Genomic DNA, 21733 nt, shown 5'->3' with positions numbered 1-21733 from the left:
GTATTCGCAACTTCACTATTCGAATATAAAAGAAATGCTAAACCCAAAAGTGCCATCTTGCGGCGGATGAATTTGCGAAACGCAGCATCGCAGGCGGGCGTGCGTTCGTTGGTTGGTTATCAAAGATACAAATACTACTACGCATTCTGGTCAGCCTCATTTTCTCCTACTCAGTCTTACACAGCCCTCCCCCTCCATTAATCCTTTGGTTGAGGACTAAGAAGTAAGACTTGGATGGTTCCTTTGCTAATAGCGATGAAACTTTCCGTGTTACCGTTATTGCTGCTGGTGGTCTCTTTCTTGTCTAGCTCTTTTGCCTGCACATTTACCGTAGCAAACTACTGCCCCTTCACTATATGGCCCGGTACATTAGCCGGTTCAGAGACGCCGCAGCTCCCAACCACCGGATTCCAACTGCAATCGGGGCAAAGCCTGAGAATCCCAGCTGTCCCGGGGTGGTCAGGTCGCATTTGGGGAAGAATTGGGTGCACATTCGACGCATCGGGTGTGGGGTCCTGTCAAACAGGGGACTGCGGGGGAAGGCTGGAATGCGACGGCATGGGCGCAACGCCTCCTGCCTCGCTCTTCGAGATAACCCTCGGCACTGGAGATGACAAGGATTTCTACGACGTCAGCATCGTCGACGGCTACAACCTGCCGCTCATTGCGCTGCCGCTCTTTGCAGACTTCTCTCTCTTCCCTTTGCAATTCATTTGTTGAATAAGTTAGCGGTTGGGTTAGGTTAGATGGAGGGAAGAAGGTAGAGTTGCCCCTTTTTGCTTAGAAATTGCGGACAAAAATGCCCTTTGAAAAAGCACATTGATATTCGTGTGATTGACCTTCCGGTTGCAAAACCGGAGAAACTGGCTAAAAGGGTCACGGGTGCCCAATTTTACAAGTTCGAGGGCTTAAAGTCAACAAAAAATAGATGAAGGGCTTATTTTTACTTAGACAAAGAGTTCAAGGGTCAATTGGATAATTTGCCATTTTTCTTATATAATAGGTAGACTAATTGGTTCAAGGGGCAGACAAAAAAAAGGCAGAAATTAGCTCCATAGAAGAAGGAGGAGGTTATAGATGTCGGCAGAAGGAGCAGAAGACCCTGTTGTAGTTGTATTTCTTCGTCAATGAAATCAATAACCGCGTTTTAACTTTATTCCTTCCCTTTGTATTGAAAGACGCTCCTTTATCTTTATCCGACCAAAGGACCCACAGTTGAAAGAAGGTCTTGAAGACTGATCACCCCACCAATTGCACAGTCTTCTTAATAGCTTCCATGATTTTGATTTGTAGCAGGTAAGGCAGCTTCGTCTTTCAGACCAATTTATTGAAATGAATTCCTAACAAAATTTTAGGAATGGGTTCAAAAAAGTATAGGAAAAACACTTTAGCACGATAAACCTAGAAGCTAAAATGAATTGGAAACAAAATTTAGTTAAAAAATAAGTTTCCATATGAAAATATGTGACTCTTAAGAAAAAGAAAACGGCTCATGGCTATCTACATGAAAATGACAGATGCGAAGTGTGGCAAGTTAAAATAAATCAAAAAATGATAAAAAAAAATTGAAATTAAATGAAGGTAAGAAACTCATTTCTTTTCAATAACAATACAAAAGGATGCCAAACATCTTGGATGTTGGAAATTTTATTTTTTATTATTTTTTTCAGCATTAAGAATGTCACTATTCTATAAAGTAAAACATCTCTACTCCAATATTTGAATTAGTCTATGTGTAGATAATATATTTGAACATAAAAAAATATATGTTTACATAGTTTTTGTGTATGTTTTAATGTGGATACAGAAATACAAATGTCATTATGTAATTAGGATTAACGTTTACAAAAATTAGTCCTCTGAAATCATTTACAATAATTGAAAAATAAAGTTTAGTTTCCAAACTAATATAGTTTTAGGTCGTATAAAAATTTATTAGATATATTAGGTCAGTTTTTAGACTTACAAGACATTTTATTTTTCAATTCCCAATCAAAAGATATATTAGATTATCAAATAATACTTGAAACACAAGTAATGAGACTAAAATATTCAAGTGATACTCATTGGATTCCCTTTATTGTTTGATTGTTTTGAGATGCCACACTTTAGCGGAATATGTTTGGCACGAATATCACCAAAATAAATAATTGCAATGTGCAACACACGTGAATGCCAGACTTTTGGTTCCTTCGCTCTGGAGTCCGGACTCGGGTTTAGATCTTTTTGTAATCATAGTCTTCCTGAATAATAGACATGGGTTTATCAGTACTCATCCAGTCTAAATTTCATCTTTCATGCATGCAAACTGTTGTCAAAGATCTTTTTAACCCTAAACAAAGTTATTGCTCATGAAAATTATTTTTCCGTTCGAAAAAAAGTTTTGATTTCGAAGAGAGTTTCTTATTTAGGGATGAGATGACTTATTCAAATAAAACATTAAACAACAACGGAAACTATCCCCCCTCCTATTTAACTATATGAACCTGCGCGTTCAAGGAAGTAGACAGTTGTATAAATAAGAGAAGAAGCAGAACTTAAAGTAAAAAAATCATAAATCTAGTTAAATCAAGAAACAAAACAGATTATTTATTTGAAAATGCATGATCAATTTGGATATTTCAATAGATTATCTTAATCACAAAGTCTCTTTTAAGGACTAAAATGGTTTCACAATTTAATTCATATTCATAATTTTTTTGTTTACAGTATTCTTTTATGTACCCAAATATTAATTAATAAGATTCTGATCGATGACAATTTTAAGGAATCCACGTATTCATCACGTTTAGGAAGTGGGACACCAATAATTCTTTTTTTTTTTTTGCGTAAATCTTAAGTTTGAAGGTGTCTTTATGATATTAATTGGTATTTGTTTAGATTGCGATTTTTCGTCGAAAAATTACGTCGTTTTCCGTGATCACATTTCTCTATTACCTTTTTCCCTCACATACATCAAATCACTACAGTAATTTTTTCATGAAAAATCATGGAAAATGCAATCCAAACACAACATTTTCCCTATGCAGTTAAAAAAGATAGCTGCAAAAATGATATAAATGAGACATTAAATTAATTGCCAAAGTGAAGGGCATAGCAATAAGCCACGTTACAGCTATTCCAACAAATTTGTAATCCTTAATTGTAAAGAAAATTGATTCTTTTTAATGCACTCCTTACCATCTTAGTAATGTCCAGTCCAATATAAAAGTGTCGACTAAATAATATAACATTTTGGTCAGACACCGTATTCCTTCCCCTCGTAAAGAACCCATTTTGAAAGATGCTCCTTTATCTTTATCCGACCCACGGTTGAAAGAAGGTCCTGAAGACATGTGCACACACAGTCTTCTTAATAGCTTCCATGATCTTGCTTTAGTTTCTTCTAATTGGTTAATTCTTTCGCGTCTTTCACAATCATGTTTCTTGCTTTCGTTTCTTCTAATTGGTTAATTCTTTCTTTTTCTGTTTGACGCGGTTTTTCTTTTTGATAAATACTGCACCGAAGAACATCAGCTTATGAATCTATAACTTCCTCTTCCTTCTTCCTTTCAAGATATTACAACTGGACTGTCCTGTCCTATAAACCAGAAGCCGCCTTCCCCGACATTCTTAGGTTAAAAAGAAAGACTGAAATGGGCAGAAACTGTTGTCTCTTTTGTGCTGCGTCACTCTCAACTTTTCTGCACGAGGAGGGACGACTATTGGGAGGGCTTCGGCGAGAGGTCCAATTCATCATGGATGAGTTGGAGCAAATGAGAGCTTTCCTGCGAGAGGCAGAAGCAAGAGAAGAAGATGCTCAACCCACGCTCCAACAATGGATCAAGCAAGTGCGAGATGCTGCTTATGACACTGAGGACATTCTTGATGACTTTGTAGCTCGCTTTGCTCGGCATCGCGCAACAGGATTCTACGGCTCTGTTCGGAGAATTTTCAGCTCCATCAAGAATTTGAGAGCTCGTCATCGAGTTGCCAGCGAAATACAAAGCATCAAGTCCAGAATCGAAAGTATTTCTAAAGCTCATAAAAGATACAAATCCGACTATGGTATCTCTGCCCAAGCGTCCAACTCAATTTCTGCTGTGAACAACACAACATGGCGCTATAGCAGAGATGACGCACTGCTTGTGGAAGAAGCTAAATTGGTTGGCATCGACCAGCCCAAGAAACGTCTTATTTCTCAGCTCCTCGAAAGGGATGATTACCAACTAAAAGTTGTTTCAGTGGTTGGTATGGGAGGACTTGGCAAAACTACCCTAGTGAAAAAAGTCTATGAGGATCTTGAAGTCAGAAGGCATTTCCCAGTTCGTGCTTGGGTAACTGTCTCTCAAACATGCGACTTTCAGGATCTCCTGAAAGACTTGATTCGGCAGTTACACAAGGAAGGGAAGAAACCAGTCCCACAATCGATCGAGTCTTTGAATACCACTGAGCTGAAAGAATTTATCAAAGATTTTCTTCAACAAGCTGGAAGGTATGCAATTGTTTTTGATGATATATGGGACGTGGAATTTTGGAATGCCATCAAATTTGTACTGCCGGAGAGTAGCCACGGCAACCGTGTCATGCTAACAACTCGAAAAGCTGATGTAGCCTCTGCCTCCTGTACAGAATCTCTAGGTTATATCCACAGAATGGAGCCACTGTCCTTTGAAGATTCGTGGACCTTGTTTTGTAACAAGATCTTTAAGGGAAATAGTTGCCCTGGCCATTTGATGGATGTTGCCAAAGGTGTATTGGATAAATGTGAGGGCTTGCCCCTTGCGATTCTTGCAATCAGTGGGCTTTTGGCTTTGAAAGATGTAAATAGAACAGAGGAATGGGAGATGGTTCGATGCAGTCTTGGGGGTGAATTAGAAGGCGCGGGTAAGCTGGACAGAGTTAGAAAGATACTCTCTCTTAGTTATGGTGATTTGCCTTGGCATCTAAAGACATGCCTGTTGTACACAAGTATCTTCCCAGAGGATTATGAAATAGACTGCTATGAACTAATTAATTTGTGGATTGCTGAAAGGTTTGTAGAATGGAGAGAAGGAATGAGGATTGAAGATATAGCCTGGGGTTATCTCAGTGAACTCGTCAGCAGAAGCCTAATTCAAGTGACTGACGTGTTTTATGAAGGATCGCCCGACTATTGTCGAATCCATGACCTATTGAGAGAAGTTATTCTTCTCAAGTCAAGGGAACAAAACTTGGTCACAATTACCACTGGACAACCAACGATGTGGCCGTCCGACAAGGTACGCCGTCTAGTAGTCCATAGTAGCAGCAGTAACAATACCCCGCACCACCAACAAAGACAAAATTATTGCTTTGACCACCTTCGTTCATTCGTTACGATTGAATCCACGAACCCGCTACTATTCAAAACGTTGTTATCGGAAGTTTTAGGGAGCAGTAAGCTGTTAAAGGTTTTGGATTTCGGTGGTCAAGAGACAGAGGAGGAAATACCAAATGAGATTTTCAAGATGTTTCATCTCAAGTATCTACACCTAGGGGGTACGAGAGTGGAGAGAGTCCCAAAAGCCATTGGGAAGCTTCAACATTTGGAGTATCTGAATTTGGCTGACACAAGAGTTAGGGAATTACCCATGGAAATCCTAAAGCTGCAAAAACTTCGGGTTCTCAGAGTATATCAACAAGTTGATCCTTCAGATGATGATTATGGATATCACGGATTTAAAGCTCCCTCGAATATGGGCGGGCTTCTTGCCCTAGAAACATTAAACAGCATAGATGCAAGTAGTGGATCCACAATAGTCAAGGAGATAGGAAAGCTGACCCAATTAAGAGAGTTATATATTACAATGTTGAGAAGAGAAGATGGAAAAGAGCTCTGCTCCTCCCTTGCCAACCTCACCAGTCTTCGGGAATTAAGCGTTGCTTCAGTTGGAAATGGTGATGATCTTGAGATAATCGATCTAAATCATCGTCATCCTTCTCGTTCATCATCTTCTTCTTGTTCGTTTCTTCAATCTCTTCGTCTGCTGATTTTGGGTGGCCGCTTAGAAAAGATGCCACGATGGGTAGCTCATCTTCACAGCTTGGTAAGAATAGATTTGGATTGGAGCAAGTTAAGGGGTGAGGAGGATCCGCTTGAATCCCTCCAACATTTGCCCAATTTGGGTGAAATTAACTTCTGTGGATCTTACCAGGGAGAAGGGTTGTGCTTCAAGGCTGGAGGATTCCTAAATCTGAAGCGGATGTACTTAAAGAGAATGGAAGGGTTGAGATGGTTGAGAGTGGAGGAGGGTGCACTGCCTCGTCTCCAAAATCTTATTCTAGAACGACTTCCATTACTGGAGGAATTACCATTGGGTATTCAGCACTTGAGCCATCTTCAACAGCTGTATTTGTCTGAGATGAGTTCTGAAATGATAGAAAAGGTAGAGAATCAGAAGGAAGGAAGTGAAGATTACACAAGAATCGCACACATTCCTGAAATTCTCATTGGTTACTATACAGATGATGGGGAATGGAGAGACCGCTGGCTGTGGGCCGAGAAGAAGAAAACATATAATCTTTCCTAGCAAGCAGCAACAGCAGCAATAGACGACATTGCATCTTTTTCCTTTTTTTTTCTGTATTTTACCTTATTTGTTGTATACCACGTCGTGTATATTGTGTGATGTTGTTAACGACTTGATGTACTGTATATCACTCTTTTATTTTTATTTATTTTTTGTTTCTTGATCTTTTCTGTAATTGATTTGGCAAACGATCAAGAGGGAGGTAGGTTAGAAGTGTATTGATAATATCTAACAATAATAAGTTTAAAATTGTAGTCAGAGGCAAAATGTAAATGTTTTCTTTTCTTTCCAATCTGTTCTTTTCTTTCCAAATTTGCCAATGTTTCAATTCACATTGCATATGATATGAGATAGTTACTTCGTGCAATAAACTTACAATTCACACTGTTTCTTAAAAACATTTTTACACCAAAATTAAAATTAAAAATTTCTTCTATTATTGGTAATTAAAATTAAAAATTACACATTTACACTTATATCTACCAGTCATTTTCTTCATCTCCAATTATTATATGTGTTAAAATTACCTCCAATTATTATATTCTTATGCATGATAATTAAAGCTAACTATATTTTATATACATATTAGTTTAGAAGAAAATCACAATTAATAAAAAGACAAAAGGTTATAAACAGTTAATGAGAAAACAAAAGTTAAATTGATGATTAAATTTACTACATGGATAATCTAAAGCTATTATGGGGAATAAGCACTCTATGTACTTGCGGCAAAATAACTGAAGTTATGGAGAATAAACTGAAGTTGTTAGAAGTCACTAAACTGGTTGATAAATTCTTCTTACGGAAGACTCTTGACTCGTAATTGGCTTCTAAATTGCATATTCCAATTTCGTGCATTAACTCAAGACTACAGTTTTATTTGGCAAGTACAATCCCTCAAGAAATTGGTAATCCTTATAACCTGAAGCTATTAGCCATGGATTATAACCAGATTATAGGATCCATCCCAAGAGAAATCTGGAATTTGACTCCGTTTCAGAGCTCTATCTTGGGCATAACAACTTAACAGATGTGACAATTTACTAACTACTTCAAGAGAAATATTAATGAGTTTTGCTTTGCTAATGGAGATGGTAACAATTTACTAACTATGTATTTCTATTCGCTCCTTCTCTTGACAAGTTAAAAATTTAACAAAGCCAATCTCACAGTCCAGAATCTTTTACTGTTATAAAGAGTTAATTATTCTGGTCCAACATATATATCCTTGCTTTATCTTGAATTTGGCAGGTATAATTACGCAAAGGCTTGGGGGTATTTTAAAGCTAATGCTGTTTAGTCTAGAGAATAACCAGATTGAAGGCTCTATACCAAGAGATATTGGAAATTTGACTGCACTTGAAGAACTATACCTTCAACATCTCAACGTGCTTTCACTTGTTTCCAACAGTCTTTCAGGCAATCTTCCATCCAATATGGGTTTAGGTCTGCCTAATTTAGAAGAACTTTACCTCAGCTCTAATAACCTCAGTGGACTGTTGTATTGTACCAGACTCAAATCTCAAACTCCTCTAAACTCACTCATGTAGAGTTTGCTCGAAACAGACTCACTCGTCCAATTTATATAGTTTTTGGGAATCTAAAATTTCTTGAACGCTTAGTGCTGTTTGATAACAATTTAACAAGTGAATCTTCATCTGTGGAGTTAAGCTTCGTCGCTGCCTTAACAGATACCTGAGAGAAATTTCAGCGGCTAACAACCCTTTAACTTGTGTTCTTCCAGTTTGTATAGGAGACCTTTCTTCTTCTCTAGAAGAGATTTATGCAGGTGGCTGTAAAATGAAGGGAAGAATTCCAAAAACTGTTGGCAATCTGAGCAATTTGAGAGTGCTAGGTCTACAAGAGAATCCCTTGTCTGGATCAATTCCAAGTACAGTCAAAGGGTTGCAAATGCTTCAAGGATTATCTATAGAAAGTAACAATGTTAGTGGAACTATTCCTGATAGTTTGTGTAGCTTACGGTACTTGAATTTATTACATCTGATTGGAAATCAAATTCCTGCATGTTTAGGTAATCTTACTTCCCTCATGTATCTTTATCTAGCTTCCAACAGAATAACTTCTTATGTGCCTGACAGTTTGTGGAGCCTCAAAGATCTCTTGGGATTTATTCTGTCATCGAATTTCTTGACTGGCTCTCTACTAAAGAAAGGAAATTAACTAAGGACCAGAGTTGGACAACCGACCATAACATAAAAAAGCAAACAGATCAATAACATGCAACTAGAAACTTCCATGAAGGCATATTGGTAATTCATTAAGCTTGGTTTGTGATGAAGATAAAAAAAAAAAAGAAAGAAAAGAAGTAATACCGCAAGTGAAAATGTGCTCGTTCTTTCACTTGTTTATCCTCATGTGACCCAGTAAGCTTTTGCCATCAAGTTTGCTGCTTAGATTCAGTCTGAGAAGGCCCTCAGTTTCTATTGTCTTTTATCGTGCTCCAATTTCTTTGGCAAGATCTGCTAGAGGACCAACTTTTGCTGTGAAATTTGTTCCGTGAAATGCAGCAATTGAAAGTCTTTCTTTGTGGAAATCCGCGATAGCTCTATGCTCAATGCTGCTATATTCCCCATTGCTCATTCTCTGCACAAATCATCGAAGCACATCAACTCAATGATACCTGTAGATGCTCAGCAAGTAGGAATTTGGTTTTGGTGGTCATTTACCTCCATAATATCACCGATATTGCTGATGATTGCTCCAGGAATGGGTTTAATAGGCACCCATGTATTGCTTTTCTTGATTTGCAGGCCTTGAACATCATTGACCTGAACTAATAAGGCCAGTCCTGTCGCATCAGAGTGCGGAGTCAGGCCAGTAACTTTGTCTGCTTGCTGGCAAGGTGGATAGTAATTCATTCTTATTCCTCGTATGCCATCTTGATAGATGCTGCATAATTTGCCTGGGTCTACACCAAGATTCGCCCCCATGAGTTTAAACAGGGTCATGCAAACCTTGTGCATTTGAAGTGAGTATTCATCCATGGTTGCTCTGACATCATCAGAAATTTGCAAATTAGCATTGTGATGAATTTTTCTTACACAATTTTCAGGTCTTTGTCGCCTAAGTAAAGTAGAGTAATCCATGTAGCTTTCTAATGGAAGCAAAAGATGCTTCCTTTTAAAGAATCTTTGTTTTGCAATTGCGCTAAAAATAGAGGATAAATTCCCATGACGAGTGGGAAGAAATTCTGAAAGCAGAGGAGCTTGACGAACAAGGCTAGCCTTGAGAGAAAAGATAAGAGCAGTATGATATTACTGCAGAAGTGGGAAAAGATTGTGATACTGTGTATTATCCATAGTCTACTTGAAAGATGTTGGAGTCGTAGGCCAGATTCTCATATTTCTTTGAGACGCTGGCAATGCACGGAGGAAGAGCATGTCCCCACAGTCCAGCTTTTGGACTGAAGAAAAAATGAACATAAAAAATATGAGATTACTAGGACGATTATTTGTTATTTTTGATGTACTTTGAAAGCAAAACCAAAACCAAAACAATTTGGTATGTTTGGTTTCCCATGGAATTGGGATTTAGAATTGGAATTGGAGCCCCAATTCTAACTCTTGTGTTTGGGTACTACCTTTCCGATAGAATTAGAATTGAATTGCAATTCTATATTGATCGAATTCCATGGTTCCAATTCTTTGGCTAGACCAAAGAATTTCAATTCCAATTCTACGGCCAGACTCCCATTCGGATCAACACGTGGACTTTAAATGGATAAAAACTCCAAAACGGGTCAACTATAAAGATGCATTAAAAGAAAACAAAGCTGGCTTCTTTCTCTCTCTTCATGAGCGGATCGCCATATCTACCCTAATCTGCTCTAGCGTTCTTTGCCGCCGCTGCCTCCTCCTTTTCCTAACACCTCTCCCGGAACCCCCCCCAGGCCTTTCCTACTCCTTCTCTCCTCCGCAGCATCGAGTGGGTGAAATTTACAGATTGAGTTATATTTTGGTCTCCTTTCTTTCGTTTCCTATCTATCTTGAATTGTGCCTCCTGCCTTTACCTTTGCCATTACTTCCATTGCTGTCACCATCGCCATCGCATCCTCTCATCCTCTCATCCTCACTCTCCTTCCACTCCTTCAATTCTCAATTCTCGACCAATTCAGGATTTATGATGGTATATTCACATTTAAATTTCTGCCAATCAAAGATTGATTATTTTGGGTTGTTCCTCTGATAATGTTTGCCATTAATGTTATAAATTTACTACTATTTTTTTGCTTCTAATTCAACGTCGGGACGAGGATAGAAAAAAAAGTAGTACTCTGTTGCCCTGTTCTTTTTTATTTCATTTTAATTAGTTAGTGTGGTCCCTAGTTTTTAGATGGTTCTCTTTTTATTAGGAATAATTAAAAATGTTTGTGGTGATGAAGATGAAAGGTCGAATTTGTATATATCATCCTTTGAAAAGGTTTTGAAGGTTTTGAGATGCATTTTCTGGTAATAATAGCTACAACTTTCTGGCTATTTCAAGTATGCATTTTCTTATATAATTTTCTTTAATGTTTGTTACCAATTGCTGGTGAAGTAGTTGTGAAATATTTTATTAGATGCTGATGCGTATTCATCTCCATGTGTTTTTGAAATTAGCATGAAAAATGGGAAAAGGGTTTTTTTATTTTTCTATATTCTTTGCTTGTTGATCATTGCGGATTGGAAAAATTGAGGAATTTACTTGTTAGGGAAACTTTTTGTATTTTTAGTATGAAAATGAATAATATTTGTATATTGCAGGAGTGGAAAAAACAAACTAATAACAGAAAAGATCAAGAAAACTTGGTGGAATTGGACAGATTTTCAACTGAATGGAACTACTAAATTGCTAAGCTTGCTTAGCTCCTATTATTTATGATGGTCGAGTGAGATATTATGTTCTGCCATGTCTGCTGGTCTTGTTTTTGTTATTACGCTTTGATTGGTACAATGGAATTACACTTGCATTTTTTAGGAACATTGTCTTCTGATGACTACTAGTTGTAGTTGTGTAAGTAGCATGCCAGTCAATAGCCACTGTTTCTTCATACTTAAGACTGCTTAACTTTCTTATCACCAATGTGTTGCCATTCAGTAATGTGAAAATGTAACTTTAAATGAAGAATATGTGCACAATTTTACTACTGTAGGGGACAAATTTACCTTCCATTCTTGATTTTGGCTTGGAATGTTCACTTTCTTCATTTTACAGATTGTTGATGTTTATTTTCTGGATTTATAAGTTTTATTTTTCTTTTGCTAAGTTCTGAATTATGATAACCAGTTTATTTCTTTTATCAGTTATTAAGCTAGTAGATCAATTTAGCCTAAAAATAATAGTAATAAAGAAGCTAGCAAATCATTTGTTGGATACAGAAAAGAAAGCCCGAGAAGTATGAGTCTTGTCTTCATTTGCATTCCATATTCAATTTGTCTAAACATGTGATTATCCCACAAAGTTATTTCTTCTTTTGCTGGCTAAGAATGTCCATTCTGCTTGTAAACATGTGATTGTTGACTTTTACATTTTTGCTGGACTGATCATGACCTATACTTTCTTTAGGTGGATTGTGAGGTAATTTGCTTTTATCATTTGAATCTTGCTTTCAGGTCTTTCAGTTTGCGACTTAAAGGTGCAAAACATGTTGTATATGGCTTGATGTTTGTTTGGTGTCGATAGACAACTAGACCCTTAAATATGGCAGCAAGTTGTGAGAATATATGATCTTGAGCATTCTTTGCAAAAGGTCGAAGAAGCTCTCTTGTAGGGACCGGAGCAACTTCACTTGTACAACCATGAACCATGTGATTAATATCAGATTATTTCACTGGATTTACATATGGGTTTATGCATGCATAATATCTGTTTATGCATGTGGATTTGTGTACGTTTGGCTGCACACATTTCTACTGATAATTTTCTCTTTAAAAATCAACGAATTGCACAAGATGAGATATTTATGGTTTGTTGGTAACAAGTGATGCAGGTTTTTGTTCAAAACTGTTCTTGAAGTTTTGGGTCAAACGTATCTGCATGAATAAGGCATGTTAATGTGGTCTTGTTAAGAGATACTTTAGACTTCATACTTTCTTGTTTTTAATTTGTGAATAGTTACTTTCTTGTTCATCATTGTCCGGAAACTTTACTTACATACACAATGAACTTTATCTTGTTGTCTTACATACCCCAATTAGTTTTTTATCTAATATAATTTAATTAAGAATAAAGGAAATAAGAGTAATACTATATTTTTTTGTAGAAAGGAACAAATTGGTTTTTTTCTTTAAAGCTTTAATAACAATTGGTTAAATGCAAGAAAAAATAAATTATTAAAGGCACTAATTGATTTTTTCCTTGAAACTTTAGTAACAATTAGCTAAATGTTTAAAAAATTATTCCATATGAAAAAGAAAAAAAGAAAAATTTTATGTAAGAAAATGTTAGATGGAAGCAATTCTAATTTTTAATGAATTCTTCTCGCATCCAAACAAAAAATTTGGAATTTCAAATGAATTCTGTATCAATTCTATGCATTTTCCAAACAAAAGAATTTCAACGTTTTGGAATTTCAATTCCTAGAATTCTAATTCTAAAGAATTTTAATTCCAATTCAATTCTAATTTTGTAGAACCAAACGCACCCTTTACAGGAATCTAATTTTGTAGAATTTTCTTTTTTCTTTTTTCAATTCAATTCAATTCATTTTTGTAATGCTAGAAAACAATCATTATAAAACAATTTATATCTCTTTCACACGCACATGTCACTAGACTGTATCAGCCTAAAAGCTAAAGCTGTCATTAAAGGATACAAATATCAAGAAAGAGCAACTAAATAAAGGCCCCTAAAGTCAATTCACAAATACCGCAGCATCATCCACTTGTACACTCTGCTAAATCAATTGGCCTAGCAAAACTCAAATGACTTAATTAACCCTCCTAAAGCAGATAACATTTTTTGAACAGCACCCTCTACGACTGCTTCTTATTTTTGTACAGGATTCACATTCATATAGACCAATTGGGCAACTGAATTGGTTAAATCGACATCGGCCAAATGTTGCATCTTACCTTAGCTATGGATTACCGCCGGGACCTGCACGAAGAGAAGCAGGCAGTCACAACTTTAAGAACCACTAGGCCCTTAGCTCAGTGAACACCACTATGTTGGTGGGGTGGAAGGTGAGGGGATCAAACCCTACCTCCCATCATTGGCCACAAAATGTGACAAGTCATTTTAAGTGGCTTCCAGACAAGTGCATCGTGCATTCGTCTGGCCAGTCACAACTTTAAGATAGTGACAAATTTGTCACTGACTCTTTCTTTATAACCCAATCATCAATTAAACTTTAATGGATTAAGATTTTAACATTCAAACGTGTTTGATAATAAAAAAATTGAACATCTTAAATTAACTAAGTGAATTTGAATTGTGTAGGCAAAACTTACTCCAAAAAATAAGTGATAAGTTTCAGTATTTACACTTCAATAATTTAATGAATTCAGATTTCATTTTTATGAAACGCATCCCAAGTATATCTGCTTGTTGTTTTGTGTATTACTGAACTTTTAAGGAAAAACATATAAGATGTATATTCCATAGTGAATACAATGGAACGACGGTGGCAAATGCAATGGAATACCATCCAGAAACATTAACCTGTATATATAGAGTTAGAATAAGGTAACATTTATTTTATCTCTGATATGACCACAATTAACGCACAATGGCGGTATGAAATACAAAATGAAAATTATCAAGCAATATACTAATAGCCCGCAAAATGTTGGTACAAACTAGTAGAAAATACCGAATGTAATGAGCTTTGAATTCTAGTGCCTGTAACTTTAATTACTTGACTATTTGAGACGCAGTTAAAGCTGTCCTCATCTTTTGTTCGTCCATAAAAGAAGTGCAAAAGTCAGCAGCCAGCCATGCTTCAGTAACTCCGCGCCAATCAGACCATAACGCGGCCAGGCTGATATCATTAGCCAATGTGGCCTCTCATTGAGAAATATCAGCTATTTCTGTGCATGTCGCACTCCAGTTTGCAACCTAGACTCTAATCAGATCGCCTACATGCATTCTAGCATTTGTGTTTTCGACGTTTACTCGGTGAACTCTCAACTTGCTCTACACCAATGATTTGATTCTTTGTGCAATTTTATAGGTAATTGACAAAAGGGAATGGTGTATATAAGGGGATTCAGGGTTGGGTTTAGTGTATATAAGTCCCCTGGACGTCTTCAAAAGTTGCCGGCTTTTGAAGATTGTTCGGCGATTCAGGGTTTATAAACACAAAAGTCTGAGTTTCCTCAGCTTTGGTAAAACAGACAAAAGGGAATGGTGATCAAATTCTTGTAATAAAACTCTACGAATTAGGAATATTGGCCATTTTTTTATGGACTGCTTCTCACAGTAGAGTGGGTTCTACAACTGAGGTACTAATCGTGATGCATAAAAAAAAGTTCAAATAATAGTTGTATGATGCCGACAATAATAACCTCTGCTTCTAGAAAAGGTTTTTTTTTTTTTTTGTAACATGCACATATGCCTATTTCCATGCACTTCCAAAGTTATATCAAGTTGTGAAATCACAAAATTTTTGCCAGTTCTTCTCATGGAGAGAATACTTCGGCGTTACTTTCCTCTTGCAGTTCTGTTCCGGCATTTTCCGATGGCTTGCTTAGCCATCATAGAAACCAATATTGTCACTGATCAATCTGCTATTGTTGCTTTGAAAGAGCACATATTATCAGACCCTTACCTAGTCCTGGAAGACTACTTGACTGCTAATACTTCTGTTTGTGATTGGATTGGAGTCACTTGTGGCATCCAACATCATAGAGTAACTGCTTTAAACATATCATTCACGGGTTTGACAGGCAGCATTCCTCCCCATCTGGGGAACTTGTATTTTCTTGTTTCTTTGGACCTGAGCGGTAACAATTTCCTGGAGAATTTGTCCCGCTTGCGACGCCTGAGTTCACTGGAGATATTCCGTCATGGTTTGGTTCCTTTCCTGAACTTCAATTTTTGTCGATTAGAAGTAGCAGCTTCACTGGATTTATTCCTCATTCTCTTGCGAACATCTTGAGGCTTGAAACATTGGAACTATCATACAATCCCTTACAAGGTAAGATTCCTGAAGTGATGGGAGATCTACAAAACCTGAGGGTACTAAATTTGCAGTATAACCCGCTTACAGGGTCTATACCATCCTCCAATATTGTTCTCTCAGGAAATAACTTACCTGGTAATCTTTCTCCAGACATGTGCAATGATCTCCCAAGTCTCACAGGGCTTTATTTAACCTCAAATAAGTTTAATGGCCAGTTGCCAGCAAATTTAACTGCTTGTTCAGTAATTCAACTATTCTCATTGTCATCAAATGAATTTAGCGGACAGATACCAAGGAAATATGGAACCTTGAAGAAGCTGGAGGGGCTGTATCTTGCCCGGAACAGTTTAATAGGTATGATACCGAATTGTTGTAAATCTACAGAGCCAAGTCTGGTTAATTAGTATCATCTGATTTGATTAACTTCAATATGTCAACTTGGTTTCTTATTATCCCTTTTTGCTTTAACTAATATAATTTTGTATTCTTGCGTAGTTTCAGCCACTCTCGGCTAGCTTTCACAAAAGAATTCAGAAACCTGAATTGAACTTAGGTCTTGAGTTGCTTTTTCTGTTCCATTCCGAAGAAATTGACTTTACTCTGCCTCACGTGTTCCTGGAAAGCTCATAGCTGGCTTCCATTTGATTCAGAACTATACCTGGTCATCGGGCGGGTTGATATCGAATTTTTATTTAAATGGGTTATACTCAACCTGTCCAACTTTAAATTGGGTTAATTTTGAATTGGGTCATATTGGGTCATCTCAAACCCATAATTCAAATATGACCCAATATATTAATTAATAGATTTTGATACATAAATTCTCTCAAATGCATTTTTATGTATACAAAAAATTTTTCGCACACATAAACACATTTTCATACACTAAAATAATTTTGGTCCAAGTTGGATATAGCATGAAAAAAGGTATACCAATATACAATTTTCCAAGTCTTGTTACTTGATTTAGCATTTGCCATACCAAACATATTTCTAATATCATAAAAGATTCAATCACGCCTTAATTAAATTGAAATTTTGATGAGAGAGATATAATTCTCAACAAATTAGTTCAAATATCACTATCCAATTCATTTGAAAATTTTTGGAAAAATTAACACAACATTAAAACAGGTCCAATGACAACTCAATCATCCACCGGTCACCAATAAAGCACATTCTAATGCCTTCGGTCCTACATTTTTCTAAAAATTTTAAGTGATAAAAATTTTAAAAAAATGATAAAATAAAGGAGAAGATGTTCTACTTTATAATTATAAAGGAAAAATTAATCTATGATCCACTTTATAACCCTTCTCTATTTTTCGAATACTCAGCTTTGGATTCTAACTTTAGAATTTGGTATTGATATTTCATTCAATATAGCAATATTGATATAGGTACATATTAAATCATAACATATAATGGAATCCGTTGTTCTTAACCAGTGTTGTTTTTTCCAAAAAACAAAAAACCAGTATTGTTATGTGACAAAGGGATTATTACATCAGGAACTGTTTTTAATGAATCCATGGTTCTTGACTGGTATCGATATGTGACAAGGGGATTATATCAGGAGCTGTTTTGATATATTTGCTGCCAAACAAGACAAGAAGTTTTGGGCTAGTTGAAGTTGCCGGAAGGAAACGAGAGTTGTATTTTTAATTTCTTTATTTGTTTTTTAAATTTAAATTGGGTAATGGATGCCTAACACAAATGTCCAACCCGTCCAAAATATATTTGAATTCTTATTAACCAATCCAAAATTGACTCAATACCCAAATTACCCAACCCAATCTTTTAAATTAGTGGGTGGATTGGGTGGATTATTAGGTTTTGGGCAGAACTGTCACTTTTGTTTTGAGGTGGGGATTTCTTTATTTGAAGTAGATTCTCATTCTCTTGTACTCTTTCCTCGTTAACTACTTAAGCACACATGCATGTCCATACCGTAAATTTCGTCAGCCCCCGTATTGGACTGGTTTGTTCCCAAGGTTTCTTTGAAATTCCATCCGTTTTTTTAACAAATGCTAATTGGTCCAAGGGGAAAATACTTTTATTACAAAAAAGCAGAAATTACTTCCATAGAAGGAGGAGGTTACACATGTCAGCAGAAGGAGCAAAGGACTTTGTAGTAGTTTTATTTCTTCGTCAATGAAATCAACAATGTCCAGTCCACACGCGTTTTAACTTTAACTGTAGCCACTCCTTTATCTTTATCCGACCAAAGGACCCACAGTTGCAAGACGGTCCTGAAGACATGTGCCCCCACCATTTGCAGAGTCTTCTTATTAGCTTCCATGATTTTGTCAGGCAGCTTCGTCTTTCACTATCTTCTCGTCTTCAATTTCCGTCATATTTCTTGCTTTAGTTTCTTCTAGTTGGTTGGTTCTTTTTTTTTTTTTTTTCTTTTTGATGCCGTTTTTCTTTGTGCTAAATACTGCACCATATAGCATCGAAGTTCATCAGCTTATGAATCTATAGCCTCCTCTTCCTTCTTCCTTTCAAGATACTACAAGTGGACTGCCTGTCCAATAAAACAGAAGCCGCCTTCCCCGACATTCTTAAGTTAGAAAGAAAGACTGAAAATGGCAGAAACAGTTCTCTCTTTTGTGCTGGATCAACTCTCAACTTTTCTGCGCGAGGAGGGACGACTATTGGGAGGGCTTCGGCAAGAGGTCCAATTCATCATGGATGAGTTGGAGCACATGAGAGCTTTCCTGAGAGAGGCAGAAGCAAAAGAAGAAGATGCTGAACCCAGGCTCCAAGAATGGATCAAGCAAGTGCGAGAGGCTGCTTATGACACTGAAGACATTCTTGATGAATTTGTCGCTCGCTTTGCTCGGCATCGCACAACAGGATTCTACGGCTCTGTTCGGAGAATTTTCAGCTCCATCAAGAATTTGAGAGCTCGTCATCGAGTTGCTAGCGAAATGCAAAGCATCAAGTCCAGAATCAAAAGTATTTCTGAAGGTCATCAAAGATACCAATCCGAATACGGTATCTCTGCCCAAGCGTCCAGCTCACTTTCTGCCGTGAACAACACAACCTGGCGCTATAGCAGAGATGATGTGCTGCTTGTGGAAGAAGCTAAATTAGTTGGCATTGACCAGCCCAAGAAACATCTTATTTCTAAGCTCCTCGAATGGGATGATCACCAACTGAAAGTTGTTTCAGTGGTTGGTATGGGAGGAATTGGCAAAACTACCCTGGTGAAAAGAGTCCATGAGGATCCAGAAGTCAGAAGGCATTTCCCTGTTCGGGCTTGGGTAACTGTCTCTCAAACATGTGACTTTCAGTACCTCCTGAAAGACTTGATTCGGCAGTTACACGAGGAAGGACAGAAACCAGTCCCACAATCGATCGAGTCTTTGAATATCACCGAGCTGCAAGAATTTGTCAAACATTTTCTTCAACAAGCTGGAAGGTATGCAATTGTTTTTGATGATGTATGGGACGTGGAATTTTGGCATGCCATCAAATTTGCACTACCTGAGAGTAGCCACGGGGGCAACCGTGTCATACTCACAACTCGAAGAGCTGATGTAGCCTCTGCCTCTTGCATTGAATCTCGGGGTTTTGTCTATAGAATGGAGCCACTATCTATTGAGGATTCGTGGACCCTGTTTTGCAGCAAGATCTTTAACGGTGGTAATTGCCCTGGCCATTTGATGGATGTTGCCAAAGGTATATTGGATAAATGTGAGGGCTTGCCCCTTGCGATTCTTGCAATCAGTGGGCATTTGGCTTTGAAAGATGTAAACAGAACAGAGGAATGGGAGATGGTTCGACGCAGTCTCGGAGGTGAATTAGAAGGCATTGGTAAGTTGGACAGAGTTAGAAAGATACTCTCTCTTAGTTATAGTAATTTGCCTTGGCATCTAAAGGCATGTCTGTTGTACACAAGTATCTTCCCAGAGGATTATGAAATAGGATGCCTAAGACTTGTTAACTTATGGATTGCTGAAAGGCTTGTGGAATGGAGAGAAGGAATGAGCATTGAAGATGTAGCTTGGGGTTATCTCAGTGAACTCATCAGCAGAAGCCTAATTCAAGTGACTGACGTGTTTTATGAAGGATTACCCGACTATTGTCGAATTCATGACCTATTAAGAGAGGTTTTGCTTCTCAAGTCAAGGGAACAAAACATGGTCACAGCTACTACTGGACGACCAACGATGTGGCCGTCCGAGAAGGTACGCCGTCTAGCAGTCCACAGTAGTTGGGGTAACAACACCCAACACCACCATCAAAGACCAAATTATTGCTTTGACCACCTTCATTCATTCGTTACGATTGAATCCATGAACCCGCTACTATTCAAAACATTGTTATCTGATGTTTTAAGGAGTAGCAAGCTGTTAAAGGTTTTGGATTTGAGAGGTCAAGAGACAGAGGAGGAAATACCAAATGAGATTTTCAAGATGTTTCATCTCAAGCATCTGGACCTATATCATACAAGAGTGGAGAGAGTCCCGAAAGCCATCGGAAAGCTTCAACATTTGGAGTATCTGAATTTGGGTAACACCGGAGTTAGGGAATTGCCGATGGAAATTCTAAAGCTGCAAAAACTTCGGTTTCTCAAAGTATATCAAGAAGTTGATTCTTCAGATGATGATTATGGATCTCACGGATTTAAAGCTCCATCCAATATGGGAGGGCTTCTTGCCCTAGAAGTATTAGACTGCATAGATGCAAGTAGTGGATCCACAATAGTTAAGGAGATAGGAAAGCTGACCCAATTAAGAGAGCTATATATTACAAGGTTAAGAAGAGAAGATGGAAAAGAGCTCTGCTCCTCCCTTGCCAACCTCACCAGTCTTCGGGAATTAAGTGTTGCTTCAATTGGAAAAGGTGATGATCATGAGATAATCGATCTAAGTCATCATCATCCTTCCCTTTCTTCTTCGTTTCTTCAATCTCTTCGTATGCTGCTTTTGTGCGGCCGCTTAGAAAAGATGCCACAATGGGTAGCTCGTCTTCACAGCTTGGTAAGAGTAGATTTGGACTGGAGCAGGTTAAGGACTGAGGAGGATCCGCTTGAATCCCTCCAAAATTTGCCCAATTTGAGTTTAATTAATTTCTGTGGATCTTACCAGGGAGAAGGGTTGTGTTTCAAGGCTAGAGGGTTCCTAAAGCTGAAGTGGATGCACTTAAAGAGATTGGAAGGGTTGAGATGGATGAGAGTGGAGGAGGGTGCATTGCCTCGTCTCCAGAAACTATTTCTGGAACAACTTCCATTACTAGATGAGTTACCTTCGGGTATTCAGCAGTTGAGCCAGCTTCAGCGGCTGACTTTGTATGAGTTGAGTTCTCAATTGAGAGAGAAGCTGTTAGAGAATCAGAAGGAAGAAAGTGAAGATTACAGAAGAATCGCACACATTCCTGAAATTCTCATTGGTTACTATACAGATGATAGGATATGGAGAGAGCACCAGCTATGGGAGAAGAAGGAGAAGAAGAAGAAGACATAATCATTCCTAGCAATAGCAGCCGCCGAGGCTTCCCTTTCTCTACTTTGTACCCTCCGTGTTGTGGACAACACGGCTTCCTCTTCTTTTGTTTTTATTTTTTCTTAATCTTTTTTCCCTTCGACATCCATGAGAGAAGTTCATCATCTTGTGTGTCTTACCTTCTTATTTATTTTATGTATCGTTTAGTTTCTTGATCTTTTCTATCTGTAATTGAATGGAGAGACCGCTGGCTGTGGGCGGAGATGAAGAAAACATTCTTTCCTAGCAAGTAGCAGCAGCAACTTCCCTTTCTCTGGTTGTGGAATGTGGACGACATTGCATTTTTTTTTTTCTGTATTTTACCTTATTTATTGTATACTACATCGTGTATTACTCTTTTATTTATTTTTTGTTTCTTGATCTTTTCTATAATTGATTTAGCAAACGATCAAGAGGTCGGCAAGTTAGAAGTGTGTTGATAATATCTACCGTTTCATTAAAAAAAATGTAAATAATAACTTTTAAATTTTGGTAAGAGATAATACATAAACCCAATTTGGTTTGTCCTCACTTGTACTTGTACAACCTACATTAACAATGGTTCATCTAATAAATATAGCGAATAT

At 37.4% G+C, this 21733-nt stretch overlaps 4 protein-coding genes and 1 pseudogene across 4 annotated transcripts; 4 read left to right on the top strand and 1 right to left on the bottom strand.

Annotated features, from left to right (window-relative positions):
* The first annotated feature begins 255 nt into the window (after positions 1-255).
* On the top strand, positions 256-720 carry LOC113779989 (thaumatin-like protein 1). The gene has a single exon (XM_027325814.1). It carries the CDS (start codon positions 256-258, stop codon positions 718-720), a length of 465 nt encoding a protein of 154 aa, XP_027181615.1.
* A 2915-nt stretch (positions 721-3635) lies between these two features.
* LOC113779988 (disease resistance protein RPM1-like) lies at positions 3636-6530 on the top strand. Its single transcript, XM_027325813.1, has one exon. The coding sequence runs from the start codon at positions 3636-3638 to the stop codon at positions 6528-6530; it is 2895 nt and encodes a 964-aa protein (XP_027181614.1).
* A 2358-nt stretch (positions 6531-8888) lies between these two features.
* Positions 8889-9973, bottom strand: LOC113779987 (annotated as a pseudogene).
* Positions 9974-15153: 5180 nt separating this feature from the next.
* On the top strand, positions 15154-15630 carry LOC113779986 (putative receptor-like protein kinase At3g47110). Its single transcript, XM_027325812.1, has one exon. The coding sequence runs from the start codon at positions 15154-15156 to the stop codon at positions 15628-15630; it is 477 nt and encodes a 158-aa protein (XP_027181613.1).
* Positions 15631-18090: 2460 nt separating this feature from the next.
* Positions 18091-21382, top strand: LOC113779278 (disease resistance protein RPM1-like). Its single transcript, XM_027324823.1, has one exon. It carries the CDS (start codon positions 18243-18245, stop codon positions 21126-21128), a length of 2886 nt encoding a protein of 961 aa, XP_027180624.1. The 5' UTR covers positions 18091-18242; the 3' UTR covers positions 21129-21382.
* Positions 21383-21733: the final 351 nt, after the last annotated feature.

This window comes from Coffea eugenioides, chromosome 8, assembly GCF_003713205.1.
Source record: "Coffea eugenioides isolate CCC68of chromosome 8, Ceug_1.0, whole genome shotgun sequence".
In the NCBI taxonomy this organism is placed as follows: Eukaryota; Viridiplantae; Streptophyta; class Magnoliopsida; order Gentianales; family Rubiaceae; genus Coffea; species Coffea eugenioides.
This window is presented reverse-complemented; position numbering and strand designations above follow the sequence as displayed.

Coding starts and splice junctions, on each gene's coding strand:
- LOC113779989 (XM_027325814.1), top strand. CDS start 256: ATGAAACTTTCCGTGTTACCGTTATTGCTGCTGGTGGTCTCTTTCTTG.
- LOC113779278 (XM_027324823.1), top strand. CDS start 18,243: ATGGCAGAAACAGTTCTCTCTTTTGTGCTGGATCAACTCTCAACTTTT.
- LOC113779986 (XM_027325812.1), top strand. CDS start 15,154: ATGGAGAGAATACTTCGGCGTTACTTTCCTCTTGCAGTTCTGTTCCGG.
- LOC113779988 (XM_027325813.1), top strand. CDS start 3,636: ATGGGCAGAAACTGTTGTCTCTTTTGTGCTGCGTCACTCTCAACTTTT.